This window comes from Cupressus sempervirens, chromosome 10 (genome assembly GCF_028749045.1).
Source record: "Cupressus sempervirens isolate cs-2001-9-10 chromosome 10, ASM2874904v1, whole genome shotgun sequence".
Taxonomy (NCBI): Eukaryota; Viridiplantae; Streptophyta; class Pinopsida; order Cupressales; family Cupressaceae; genus Cupressus; species Cupressus sempervirens.
In genome coordinates this window covers 3,187,488-3,202,440 of record NC_143127.1, presented here as the reverse complement: position 1 = coordinate 3,202,440, position 14,953 = coordinate 3,187,488, and the positions used below count along the sequence as shown (strand labels likewise).

General features: G+C 36.7%; 1 protein-coding gene across 1 annotated transcript in view; it reads left to right on the top strand.

The window, feature by feature from the left end:
* The first annotated feature begins 1,910 nt into the window (after positions 1-1,910).
* Positions 1,911-14,953, top strand: part of LOC149532262 (zinc finger CCCH domain-containing protein 40-like) — a 33,229-nt gene continuing 20,186 nt past the window's right edge. Inside the window, exon 1 of the mRNA XM_089803628.1 lies at positions 1,911-2,147. Coding sequence (XP_089659754.1) covers positions 2,043-2,147 — 105 coding nt within the window. The 5' untranslated portion in view covers positions 1,911-2,042. The remainder of the gene's footprint in view (positions 2,148-14,953) is intronic.

Genomic DNA, 14,953 nt, shown 5'->3' with positions numbered 1-14,953 from the left:
AGACTCAATTTATACTGAGCTCGAAGTGATAGTGTTTATTGAGTCATATAATATAAATCAAGAGACTTAATTTATACGATGAGTTTTATAGTATCTACCGAGTCACCAGTGCAGACCGAGTTCAAGACTACTTGGAAGTGATTAGTATGGACCGATCTTTTACGTCTACCAAGTGCATGACGATGCCGAGCATTGATAGTGGATGTCGAGTATCAGAACCTCACCGAGTCAGTCTTCAAAACTCAAATGTCTTCATGTGGGCTGACTTTGTAATATTTGTGGTAACTTGTATTGTGGCCGACTTTGTAATTTGTGTAATTGAATTGGTATATATGCAATGAATTGTATCATATCCAAATGTGTAAGGAAGGAAGGCATGTGAATGCAATAAAAAACAAACAAAAAAGAGCGAATTACAAAGGCCACAATAATATAAGGAGCAACAAAGTCATATCTATCACAGCAAGGTGATTAGCACATAAAGAAATCTCATTCAGCAAACCAAGTTGTAGATTAGAGATCGTCTACTGTTTCATCCTAACAGATGGATCAGTCAAATTCTTTAACAAGGTAAACCTAACAGTCTTTTGTAAATCTCTTTACCGAGTGCATACTTAATTGTATGTTTGTAAATCCTTTCACAAGGTCGACTTAGCAGTCCTTATTGCTCCTAACAGGGTAGATCATCAGAAGTGATCAATGTAAGCTTAATAGACTAACTTTATTTTGCAGTACTAAAATTTGTGGGTATCATCCCCACCTCAGTTTTACTTTCTATTTGGAAGGTTTCTGGTCACCAAATCTTTGTGTCACAATGTTATGAATGCTTTCATGTTTTCAGTTTCTTATGCATGCAATTAGATCAAATTATATGTAATGGATTAAATGTTAATTGGATTGTTAGATTATGAGTTGAAATTGTTGAAACATTAGAAGTTACTGATTCACCCCTCCTCTCTCAGTAAGTTAGCATAGTCTTGAATATTTTCAACACAATCAACTCATATAATTTAAAGCATTAAAAGAAACTTCAAATGTTTATATCTTTTTCTAATTTTTTATTATTTTATAAATCACATTTTTTATTCATTCTATTGGACCATACTATTTTTGGTAGGAAGAAAATTCAATTTTTTTCAACAAAAATACAACTATTTTCTAACTACTCTATCATGCATTAATGAATGCATTAATTACAACTTTATCTTTTTCACATTTGTAATAAGTTGATTAGATTTTCAAAAAAAATTCATTTTTATCTTCCACCTCAAAATTGAATTTAATTTTGCCAATTGTAAAATACTATTTATTTAAGTTTACACTATGTTTTACTAGCTACTATTTTATAATCTTCATTTTTTTTTAATATACCATTTTACAAATTGTAAAACTAATACCACCCCCAAACTTAATAGATATTTTGATAGTTTGAATTAAACAATAAATAATTTATTTTTTAAAATTAAATATTTCAACTTATAATTGAATTGATAGAAATAAGTAATTCATTCATATAATATAATTTCTATTATTATTTATATAATTCTTAAAAGAATATAATTATTAATATTTTAAAAATTTTCTTATGTCATTCTACATTTACTTGTCTTTATAATAACATATCATTTTCTCTTTTTTTTGTATCTTTCATTTCTATGTATAAATCTCTATTTCCCTTCTTTTCTAATTTCTATGTATAAATCTCTATTTCCCTTCTTTTCTAATTATTAAGAGGAATTTGACTCATTGCATCTCTTGTTTGATTAGATCTTTTAGACTACTACTTAAAAAAAAAATAATACAATCAAATTTTATTTAATAGTTCAGAGTAAAATAATTGACCACCTCTCACGCTTATTCTGATATTTTAGAACGATCCATATTAAACCACAAGTATTTTCTGCTCACTCGCCTCCTCTTTGCACACTTGCAGGCTGCTCCTTCCAAAATTTCTTTCATTTGGACAAATCGTGCGTTGAACTGAGTAATCGCCATAGCGAATATTATTTCAGTGCATTTGTTAAAGATTTAAAGGGGGAAATATGGCTCACAGGCTTCTGCGGGACACGGAGGCAGATGGTTGGGAGCGATCTGATTTCCCCATCATATGCGAGTCCTGCCTCGGCGATAACCCCTATGTCAGAATGGTATGTTCAGTTTTTCATTTTCCTTTTTCTCTTCGATTTTTTTAAACTATAACATCTAATTAGCTAGTTTCTGGCTCATTGTAACCCTTCCTTTCCATAAACATTCACGTAGGAATCCCGACCTGCCTATTTATTGGGAATTTCAAATTACAAACTTACTGCTTGAAATTATAAGCAGGAATCAATCTAATCTAAAATATTCAGGGTTTCCATTAGCATCTTTGACCTATTTATCACAAGGCACGCCTTGTATGCTTCTCGACGAAATTCGGAACATTCAATGGATTCTAGAGCGGTTCAAATTATAGGAGTTTTTGACATAGCTTTCTGTTACTTCTATTACATTCCGTTTGTTCATTTTTTTGCTTGTTGAATTTATGTTTGGGTTTGTGGCTTGCCCTTGATGACACGATGACTGCATTATTTAGGGGTACTACTCATTGTTTGGAGATTATGATTAAGCCAAAAATGCTTGGGAAACTTGGTAAATTAAATTGTTCAAAATGCAGTAAAAATCACCCAAAACTTATGAAAACCACCCAAAACGAGTCTTTGTAATTTCTGATTTTGCCTCGTGGGTGCTGCAAAATAGGTTTCTATTTGCTTACAGGATGAAGACGGGTAGTTTTGCAATTTGCAGTTCTTAAGAAATTTTCTTCTTTAATTTATTTATTTTTCCGTCTTGGTTGAACTTTCTGCCTTTCTGAGAAAGAGTGGATGATAGCTTTACAGTTAAGTTCCCTTGTAATGAAATATATTGCAGATGAGCAACCTTCTTGCCTTTTCTTCCTGCCGCAGTACTTGACATATACTTGAGGAGGGATATATTGTTCTCTTGAGATTATGTTAATCTGTTTTGGCTCAATGATTATTTGGTGTTACTTGTGTACCTTGTGATGGGTTCGGTGAGAAACAAGAACTGAGTCAAGATTTGATGTCAGTTATAGATCGCATGCAACTCCAAGCAACAGATGATCGAAGATCAACAGATTTTCATACCTGATAAATGCTAAAACAAGTGCAATAACCTCCTTACATGAAGACAAAAAAGGAGTTACAGGAGCTGGCAAATAAAGGTAAAAGAGAATATGAACCCGATTACCCCATAACTCACTTAGGAAATGACAGAATAGTTGTTATGGGAGGTGGCAGAAGAAGTCAAAAGAAGGTGTGTAACTCAATTACCCATTTGTGGGAGTCAGTGACACATGTTGCTCAAGTATTTTGCCAAATGTCCTCATATTAACCACTTGTAATAACCTAAGCAAGCTTAAATTAAATATGTGAAGGGAAAATAAATACTCCCTAGCACAAGGAAAAGCTATAGACAAGGAAAATTAATAAGCAGCAAGAAGTTTAATGACCTTATTGAGGTGCAGGTCTAAGTTTCCTACATAAAATTGGTCTTTTTGTTTATCAATGTGATGATTATGAAGCTTTCTCTTTGGAACTTTTCATGACTCTACTCACCCGCTCTCTGCATGCTTGTGTAGGAAACGAAGAGTGAACCGTGTCTTAACATTCAGTACATAACTTAAAATCTCTTCCTGGAAACCCTGAATTTTACTAATGAGACTTACACTGGTTGTTGAACAGAGGGGATGTTGAAATTTCTTAGCACTTGCTTTTTAGGTCTTTACTTGTTGGCTAATTGACTCCTCCTATTTTGGTCTAATGTGAGAAAAAAATTGTAGCTTCTTTTTGAACTTGCCAAAGGAATAACAAAGAGAATATCAGAGATTCAGAAGTACAGGTCTGTTGCAGTTAAAGAAATTTTTAATATGCATGTGGGAACTCATTATTGTCAATTGTAAATTTCCAATCAAATACTGAAAACTATTAGCATGAACAAAATAACGGACCTACAACGAAAAAACAGTAAATGTGAGTAGTTGATGTATGAACAAAGCCATCCTTTTTTAATTTCTATCGATGGTAAAAGCATAGATGAAAATCTCTGCAATATATGGCAGATATTGTGGTATATTGTCGTAGTTTTTGCAAAACAATATTATTTCTGATTTTCTCGTGACCAGAGTTTTCAGAATATTCCTGTGCGATTTTGACCAAAAACTCACCAAAAATTGTGAAATTTTCTGCAAAAAATCTTTTCAATAAAGTGGAACTTTTAAAGTTACAAATTAGGGTTGTGTTTTTCATTTTATCGTTTCCAGAAAGGGAAAGGCTTGGGATATTTGTTTGCTCGCACCATCTGTGGAAGTTGATGTGCATCTCTGTGCTGTGTGTGGAAGGATCAAGGAAGCACTGCATCTGTTTGCAAAGCCTGTGGAAGGAAGTCCATCACTGTCTGTTGAAGCTATGAATTTGAAGAATTTAAATGTTTTTTAATTTAATTTTTTCCTCTTAATTCAAATTTTTTTATTTTAAAACTTACTCTATATTGAAGTTATTGCATTTCATGAGATGACCTCTCTTTGTACAATTCTGTCAACCAGTTCAAGACTTTTTCTGCGATTCTACATGTACATGCGTATAGGTTGTTTCGAGGCTCCTATTTTTGTATGGGCAGGGGAGGATGTTATGAGTAATGGAGGGAACACACCCTTCCTGTAATCATGTTCCATAAGATGATACTTATTTGAGCCAGTTCGCATGTCCCATATTTCCAGAGATCATAGGGCACTATGAGACCGTGTTTCTTCAAGAGATTTGGTCATACTTATGAATGCATGAATTTCTGCACAATTTTAAAACCATGAATTTGAGAAGATTTCTCATTCCTCTATCATATGTTCGATCCTTCTTGCATTGGCTGCATATTTGGGAAATCATATTGTCAGTTGTAAATCTTGGATTTACATCTGCGGAATTAATGTGCTTGAAAGGCTCATGTTTTTTTTGGAAATTCCAGGACATTTCCTACTATACCATCTAACAAGGAACAATCAAAGTATGCTTCAGTGGTTGTGCATGACTGGTTGCCAAGATCCAAATTTGACATAGTGGCAGAGGCTGCTAGAAATGATTGTGGAATTTGGCTTTAGACCTGCCAATTACTTTTATTTCTAAGTTTTTAAAGCCTTCCCAACAAATCATATTGCATATCAATGCAAAAATTGACTTAATTTCTTGCGATGATGTTTTTGGGCATTTTATGAAATGTTTCATATGCCTTGTTTGTTTTCCATAATTTCCATGTATGTATACAATATCATTTCCAACTGTAACATCTGACATCAATAATTGTTTTTAACGCATTTTAATAACCAATACTTGATCTTTTGGCAAAGAATTTGTCTTTATACCTGCTGATTACATTTTGTTGGAAGTTTCCTAAGTATTTTCAAACATATTTTTTTTTCTGTAAATGTGGTCATCACAGTAGGAACACATTTTTTTGAGTGGTTTTAGTCAACAGTTTGCAGGACTTGTGCATGCACTCTATGTTTAATAATTGCAACTTTATCATTTGATAGAAATCCACTCTTCACTATTCTTTTGATGAATATCCATACCCTATCTGAAAGCCTCTATTTTGGTGCATGTCCAGATTTTACACATGAAAATTGCATGTTCTTGAACATTTCAACAGGCTTTTGATTAATCCATTTTGTTAGATATTGTGCAATCATGAAATTCGATGAGGCATTATGTCAAACAGTTAATATGCATTCTCTATGAATTGACATTTTGTAAACATATGTAACATAGAACTTTGTGACAGATTGGCTACTAAGTGCATTTGTGTCCTATTACCGTACATCTCTTGAGACAGCTAGTGAAGCTCCTCACGTGCTATGTTTCCACCTTCATATTTTAACTTACTGTTCCATCATATGATTGGAACTCATTGTTTTGGTCTCATGCATACAATGCCCAACTACCATTTCCACTTGTTTGGAAGTGATTAAAACATTATTCCTTTGCATATAATTCGTGGTGATTCCTTTTCTCTCCTTGCAATGACATCTCTTTGTTGTGTTCTGAGAAACATTTTACATGCTGAGTCTGTGCTTCCTCATTCCGTATGCAAGTCAACCAGCAGCCTTTGTTGACTTTGTTGATCATTTCATATTCTGCAAGTGTTGTGGCATTTTATCAAATAGCTCATTCTTAATGTCTATGCCTCCAGTCTGTTAATGTTTTAGCATCAGTAGAAGTAAAATATTGATTATTTGATATAAGTTAATCTGTGTTTATCTTTTCAGATAAATTGTTATTCGTGATTCTTATATATATAATATATATTATATATGTAATATAATATATATTATATATTATGCATTATATATCTCATATATATAATATATATATGATATATGTAATATAATATGTATTATATATATTATGCATTATATATTATTATATAATAATATAATAATATAATAATATAAAATTATATTACATATATGGTTAATATATTAATATTATCTAAATCTTAAAGATAAGTTATGCATATAGTTATTGATAATCTAAATGGTGATTAACTATAGAGACATATCTCTTCTCATATTATACATATATGAGATCCAAATCTTCATTTGGAAATCATCAATTACAATGGCAATGAAAGTACATTTGCAGAAACGATCTTAGTTACTTTAACATGGTATCAGAGCTAGACTGCAAGTGTAGATAATATGAAAAGGATAATATAAGAGTTTATAATGTCATCAGATTCAATGCATATAACACAAGACGTGACTGTATAGAAATTATAAAGTCAGTCAAAATAGTATTTGTCAACGTGGAAGTAATAGATCTCATTGCCAAAGCATGTTGATGCTGTCATACATGAACTGAATCAATTCCCTTAATGTTATAATACTATAATATATCGGTTGAGTATTACGAGGTAATTGGTAAATACTTGCTTGTTAATAACAGAGATCGAAAGGTCAATTTATACAAAAGAATGAGACGATGTTTCCTTAGGAAACGATCGTAAAGAATAGAAACATTCTATTTCAGAGAAAGCAAAAAACGAAAGCAAACTAAAGCTAAAGATATTTACAAAGATAACCATTAACTACTAATAGACGTCTTATCTATTATTGTAATACCCTCCCTTAATGGTTTATCTAACACACCAAGCTGTCCTCTGAATTTGACAAACTTATCAGGACCAAGAGGCTTGGTGAGAATGTCTGCAGTCTGATCTGTGGTAGGAACATACTGCAGATCTATAGTTCCGTCTTCAACCAGCTGTCGTATGTAATGACAATGAACATCCACATGCTTGGTTCATTCATGGAAGACTGGATTCCGTGCTAACTTGATAACGCCTTCGTTATCAACAAACAGAGTAGTCGGTCCTGCTGGTGACATCTGCATATCCCCAAGCATCTGACGAAGCCAGACAGCTTCACATCCTGCCTTAACAGTCCCTCTGTAGAAGAGAGAGAAACTGCCTGCTGCTTCTTGCTGGTCCATGTGACTGCACCGGATCCCAAACTGAATACATATCCAGATGTTGACTTTTTATCATCAACAGAGCCTGCCCAGTTTGAATCTGTGAACCCATTGAGTTTAGGATTAGAACTCCGAGAATACAGAAGTCCATAATCAGAAGTGCCCTTCACATAACGAAGCACACGCTTTGCTGCCATCCAATGATCAGCCTTAGGAGCTGTCATAAAGCGTGAAATATAGCTGACTGCGAAGCTGATATCAGGCCTAGTAGCAGATAATATCAGGCCTAGTAGCAGATAGGTAGATGAGGCTGCCTACTAGTTGCTTATACGTAGTATCATCAACGGAAGGAGAATCAGACTTGGCTGATAACTTGAGACCTTTCTCCATAGGTGTAGATGCAGGTTTGCAATCCTGCATTCGGAATTTGTCTAACAAGGCCCTGGCATATTTGGACTGAGAGATGAATATACCAGAAGATTGTTACCAAACTTCAACACCTAAGCAATAATGCATGAGCCCAAGGTCAGTCATATCAAAAGACTGGCATAAGTGTTGTTTGATTCCTTGAATCAAAGATGCCGAACTGCCAGTGATGATCAGATCATCCACATAGATAACCAGAAGGATGATGTCACTGTTAGTAGTCTTGATGTACAGATTTGAGTCTGAAGAACTCCTCTTGAAGCCTTGATCACTGAGGTACGTATCAATCTTGATGTACCATGTCCGAGGGGTCTGCTTCAAACCATAGAGAGCTTTTACCAATCTGAGAACCTGATGGTCTTTACCAGCAACCTTGAAACCAGGAGGCTGCGTCATGTAGACCTCTTCATGGAGATCACCATTCAGGAAAGCACTCTTTACGTCCATCTGATGGACCTTCCAGCCAAACTGTGCTGCCATGGCTAGGACTAATCTGATGGTGCTCATGTTTGCAGTAGGAGCAAAGGTCTCCTCATAATCAATGCCCTGACGCTGAGAAAAGCCCTTTGCCACTAAACGAGCTTTGTACTTATCCAAAGTACCATCTGATTTGTATTTGATTTTGTAGACCCATTTGCAGCTAATGGGTTTCTTCCCTGGGGGAAGATCAGAAAGGATCCAAGTGTTGTTCTTCAGCAGGCTCTGGTGTTCAGATTGCATGGCCTGTTCCCACTCTGGAATTCCTTTAGCCTCGGAATATGTTTGAGGTTCAAACACACTGTGAATGTTGGCCATAAGAGCAAAGTTAACAGAATCTATAGTTTTGCTCTTTTTCCGAGCACTTCTCCCATCAATGAGCTCATCATCATGAAGATCAGCAAGTGTCTTAGCCCACCACTTAGGCCGGAGAGGAGAATGACTAACAGTAGTACTAGGAGATGCTTGATCAGCAGGATCTTGATCAGAAGAATCTGGATCAAACTCAGGTGAAGCATCTTCAAAACGAGGTGATCCTGTAGGAGAAGCCGGAGGTGTCTGTGCAGGTATCACTGGCAGGACTGGAGCTGGAGGAGCTACTGGAGCCCTCCCATCAGGTGGACCTAATGGAAGCCGAACTCCCAAATCATGAACCTGCATAGGCTGGTCTGCTGGATCAAGAACAGGAGAAACAAACATGAATGGTCCTCGCTGCTCATCAAAGACTACATCGCGGCTGTATATGAGACGAGATGTCTCAACATCAATAAGGCGGTAGGCTTTGTGAAGACTGCTATATCCAACAAGCATCAGTTTCTGACTCTTGGCATCCAACTTGGTGCATGAAGCATCAGGGATCCAAACAAAAGCAAGAGAGCCAAAAACCTTCAGGTGACTGATTCTGGGCTTGCGACCTGACCAGGCCTCTTCCGAAGTTTTACCTTTGACCGCCACTGTGGGTGACCGGTTCAACAGATAAACTGCAGTGTTAACTGTTTCTGCCCAAAAACGCTTCGGAACATGTCTGTGTTCAAGCATGGAACGAGCCATCTCGGTGATTGTCCTGTTCTGACGTTCAACTATACTGTTCTGTTGTGGCGTGTGGGGTGTGGTGAACTGGCGTTGGATGCCATGTGTATCCAAGAAGCTGGAGAAAACAGTAGAACAAAATTCCCCCCCATTGTCTGATCTAATAGTAATAATAGATTTCCCAGACTCTTTTTCAACTAAGGGTTTAAACTTCTGAAATACAGTAAATGCATCGGATTTCTTTTTAAGGAAATACACCCACATTTTTCTACTGAAATCATCTACAAACAACAGAAAATACCTGTACCCAAGAACAGAAGGAGTGGCCATAGGGCCGCAGATATCAGCATGAACAAGCTGAAGTACTTGAGAAGCTCGCCAAGAATCGCCATTGGGGAAAGGTGTGCGATGTTGCTTCCCAGCCTGACATGCGTCACAAACTCCAAGGTGTTGGGTTTGAATCTCTAGCAAACCAAGAACAAGCTCATCCCAAGCAAGTTGTGAGAGATAATGCACATTTAAGTGCCCATATCGCTGATGCCAAAGTGTGCTGATCGAAGATCGCCGAGCAGCCATAGCTAAGTCCTGAGAATCACCAGAATCAGTAAGTTTGAAAAGACCATGATCCTCAAGACCAACTGCAATAGTAGACTTAGTCGCCCGATCAATGATGGTGCACTGATGTGAACTGAAGGTGACTGCCAAGTGTGGAGAATGTTGCAGCAACTGACTGATCGAGAGTAGATTTAGTTCCATCCGTGGAACATAGTACACATCAAGGAATATGAGCTTCCTCCCAATAGACTGAATTTGAATGTTGCCTTTACCAACAACTGTGTACTCTTTTCCACCACCAAAGATAACAAAATCTGAATAAGGCTGGTAGTCAGTAAACCAGTCTCTGCGGTGAGTGAAATGTCGAGAGGCACCTGAATCAATGTACTAGGCAGATGACTGCACATGATTTGCGGGTCTTTTAGCCATGAAGGCGTAAAAGGAAGATTTCGCCTGCTTAGTGCGCTCTGCACTGTTCGCTTTGGGTTGCGAACCTGATTGCTTAGACTGGGCAGCTAAGCGTTTCCGACATGCAACCTTCATGTGACCATACTTGTGGCAGTAGTTGCATTGAATGTTCTTCTTTTTGGTACCATCGGATGTTGGAGCAGAAGACTTCTGCTGAGATGGTTGATGAAACTTGCCCTTATCCTTCTGAAAGGATTTCGCAGCAAAGGCTTGCTCAGTGGAGGTGGAACTGGAGCTGCTACCGAACTGTTGTTTCCACCGATCTTGCTGAAGTAGCAGGGTGCAAAGATCAGTGAACTTTAGATCAACACCAGTAGATGTAATGTTGAGAGTCTCGATAAAATGCTCATAGGAATTTGGTAAACTCTGAAGAGTGATTACCACAATATCCTCTTCCTCCATCTTGCAACCGATGGCAAGTAACTGATCACGGATTTCCTGAATCCGATTCAGGTGTGCCTGGAGCGAGGTGCGCTCATCCATGACAATAGAAAACAGAGTGTTTTTCAGAAAGAAGGCTCTGCTCTTGTCGGAAGTCTCATGAAGACCTTTGAGATGTGTCCAGATTTCGGTCGCTGTCTTGCCGGATGGAATCTGAGAAAGCTGGTCATCAGCTACGGAGAGTTTGAGAAGCATTACTGCCTCTCAATTGTTCAGATCCCATGTATCTTGATCAGGACCCGGAGAAGTCGGACACTGCTTAACACCCAGAACAAGTTGATCGGTGTTTCGATATTCAAAGATTGCAATGATGCGCTGCTTCCAGGTTCCATAATTGCGACCATTGAATTTGGAATTATGTTCGAGCAGAATATTTGTCAGAGATGCCATGGCACGTTTTTCAATGAAAAATTGTGAAAATCTGTGAAGGCACGTTCTTCGAGGCAAAAATTCGAAAGACCCAGAAGAATCAAAGAATGACCCAGAAGAGAGCTCGAAAAACCTAGAAGGAATCTACTGTCGTTTTTTGAATCTGCTGGCTCGAAAATCGAGGCACAAAAATCGAGGCACCCAGAAAAAACGGACGACAACCCAGTTGAGCTCTCGAAAAACCCACCAAGAATCTGCAAACAAAATATTTTTTCGACCCCAAAAATTAGGGTTTCGAAAAAAAATGGCCCTAGCTGAAAAAAACTTGAAAAAACTTCAGATTTCTTGATAAAAAATGGTCGAATCTGCTTCCCAGCAAATGATTAGAGATTGAGACGTTGCAAGACAGAGTGTGAACTCCAAATGATGGCGGATTTGCAAAGGTTTGTGAAAAAAACGCAGAGCCGCGACTGATACCACGTGAGCTTGCTGAAGAGAGAAGCCACGATTTTTACCAAACACAGAGCCGTGAGTCTGAAGGACCAGACAATCCGTGGTAAAAAATACCAATAAAAAAAAAGCGCGATTTGCAGAAGATGTTAGGCAAAAGAAATCGCGATTTTCAGATACCAGCTGAGAATGGTACAAAACGACCACGATTTTCATGCAATTTGCAGACCCGTAATTCGGGAATTTCTCCAAGCAGAAAACCTTAGGTGGGTTTTGGAGAATTTAGCTGAAATAATTTTGGAAAAATTTAAACATAATTTTAAGAAGAAATTATAAATTTTTCCGAAAAAATTTAAGTATTTAGCTCTGATACCATATTACGAGGTAATTGGTAAATACATGCTTGTTAATAACAGAGACCGAAAGGTCAATTTATACAAAAGAATGAGACGATGTTTCCTTAGGAAACGATCGTAAAGAATAGAAACATTCTATTCCAGAGAAAGCAAAAAACGAAAGCAAACTAAAGCTAAAGATATTTACAAGATAACCATTAACTAATAATAGACGTCTTATCTATTATTGTAATATTGAGTGGCAAAGTTAATATTACAGGAAGACCCGCCACATGATATCTGCAAAGTTATAATGTTTTGATTGCATTGAGAAGTAAAGGTAGCATGACTTATGGTAAGCATGACTATTCAGAAGAGGTTCAAATACTTGGCACAATGCTTTGTTCAGACGCTTCATTAGTGCCCTTACTCGTGGAGGCCCTAGTGGAATGCCAAGACCTATTGAAGTGCATGCTCATAATCCGTTACGCTATGCTGGTGACATGTTGGGCTGGCTTCACCAGGCTTTGGCATCTGAAAGAGAGCTTATACTTGCAATTTTTTTTTAGTCCAGACGTGACTGTAAACATTGAACCTACTACTTGATGCTTTTCTAGAGACGTGGATGGGATATATGTGAAACCAGAAATAGACATGTCCTTTATTTTGGATTGTATTTTTGAAAGGGGTTTTACGTTCATTCAAAGTAAGAGTCGAGCACGTTTTGCAGTCCCAACCTAGTCTTTTATTGGCATACAAACTCAGCAACATCTTGGAGTTCTACACATTCATTGTATCAGACTTGTTAGGAGAAGAAGTAGCCCTTTCTGCCACATTATTGCATGCTGCACAGTGAACATTTTTTTGATATCCGGAAGTCTCAGGGAGACAAGCTGCTTAGATACCCTTCTCTAGTTGCAGTTGATCTTTCCCCACCCCTAGCTATTGGGGAAGGAGTCTCATTATTGTTTGAGTTGATTGATACCCTACAGCATGCTAGTTCCAGCATTAGGAAAGAAGCTTGATCTTGAGCTGCTCATATTTTTTCTTTGTTGAATCCCATTATACATGTTAAATATGAAGATGAAAAGACACATTTTATCGTAAAACCTGGCTTATCTCTGTATGAGCTAAGGACTACTCCTTTTGAGTTGTTCAAGATGAATGGGGATGCCCAACAAATTGAAATAAGATTTATAGAGAATGATGGAGATGCCATTGCAATGTCCAGTGATGATGTTGTGGATTATGCATTCAACGAAGAAGTCTCTCCTTTATGTCTGGACGTCTCATGGAGCAGAAAACTCCTGTCTAGTTCAAAATCTGTTGGGGCTCATGTGGTGGAGGAGGCAGAATATATTGGAATGATGGTACATTTGAAGGAATAGCGGCAATCACTGTGACTCCAGATTCAACAACCGTGTTTTTCCATGCAAGTTACTTACACCACTTCAAATGGCAAATCTCACATAGTGATCACATCTTTTGTTGAAAATTTGCCAATGGTTGGACCAGTCAATGGGCAGGACATTGCATATTAAAGAACATATTTTTTGAAGATAACAAAGTTCTGTTATTTCACATGCACTCCTTTCCTCCAGGCTCAGACTTCTTTGGAGACTTTGTTTAACAAAAACAAAGACCACCGATGATAAAGATAAGAGAGACGTCTGCAGATGGCAGTGATTGACACTCAAATATTAGTCGCTTGGCTCCAAGACATAAACGTGTTCCATACTCAAGGTATGCAGCAATATACATAACGAAGAAATAAGGAAATAGGACAGCGAATAAAATAATCTGAGTGCCACCACCTTACAGTAAGGAACTCATTAAAACAATAAGGGAGACAAGCATAGAGGTGGCCAATAAAGGCCAATAAGAAGTAAGTAGAAATGTTTGTTAAAATGTGATATACATGATAATAACAATTGCGTTAAAACAAAAGGTGTGCCTCAATTCATTAAACGATGCCACAAAATTGTGACAGAGAAGTGAATATATAAGTTGCACCATTTATAGGAATATTTATCTTATAAAGTTAAGAGGTAAGTATTATTTGTTTATTTCTTATAAGAAATTAGTGAATATAGATTTAAGAAATTGATCGCCTTCAATTATCATATGTGACATTAATAAGAAGTTCTCACTTTATTAATGAAACTAACAAGTATATGTGATATATATTGGGATTAATAATTATGAAATAAGTTTCTTTACTCTAATGAGATAATAAACATAGGTTCAAGTGCTATGATATATAATGTGACATTAATATTATAAACTTGATTATTAAAAGTTTTTTTCTATAAAGAGGGACCCTGACACATCTCTCTGAAGGAGCAGATAAAGGATATGTGAATATGGTGAAGGGTCTTTTTCTGAAACACCCATGTATGGAGAAATATGATTAGTTCCATTTTCGTCATCGTGGATGGAGAAAGGTAAAATCAAAATGTTATTTCAGGAAAAAGAGGGAGGTTGATATTTTAGGCAACTTTGAAAGAGAGGGAGCAGATAGATGATATGATTCAATCAATCTTTGGTGATCTCGATCATATTGATTCAGAGGGAGTAAACCATGTTGTGATGGAATCTTCAATGATCGATAAATTGTAACAGTAAAGAGGACTCTAATTCATTCAACTATGTGATCTTAACGGATCTACCCCTTGTGTACATGATATGATGTGAAAGTGTTCAATGATAGACGAGTGGTAACTTTGCATTGTGGGGGAAATAATAGGCAATGTTTCATTCCCACTTGAAGCATCCTTAGAAAAGGAGATATTCCATGATACTCATGGGTAGATAAGTACTTGTATCTTTTACATTTATCTCTTCATTTATTTGTAATTCTATACATACTATAAGGGTCATTTG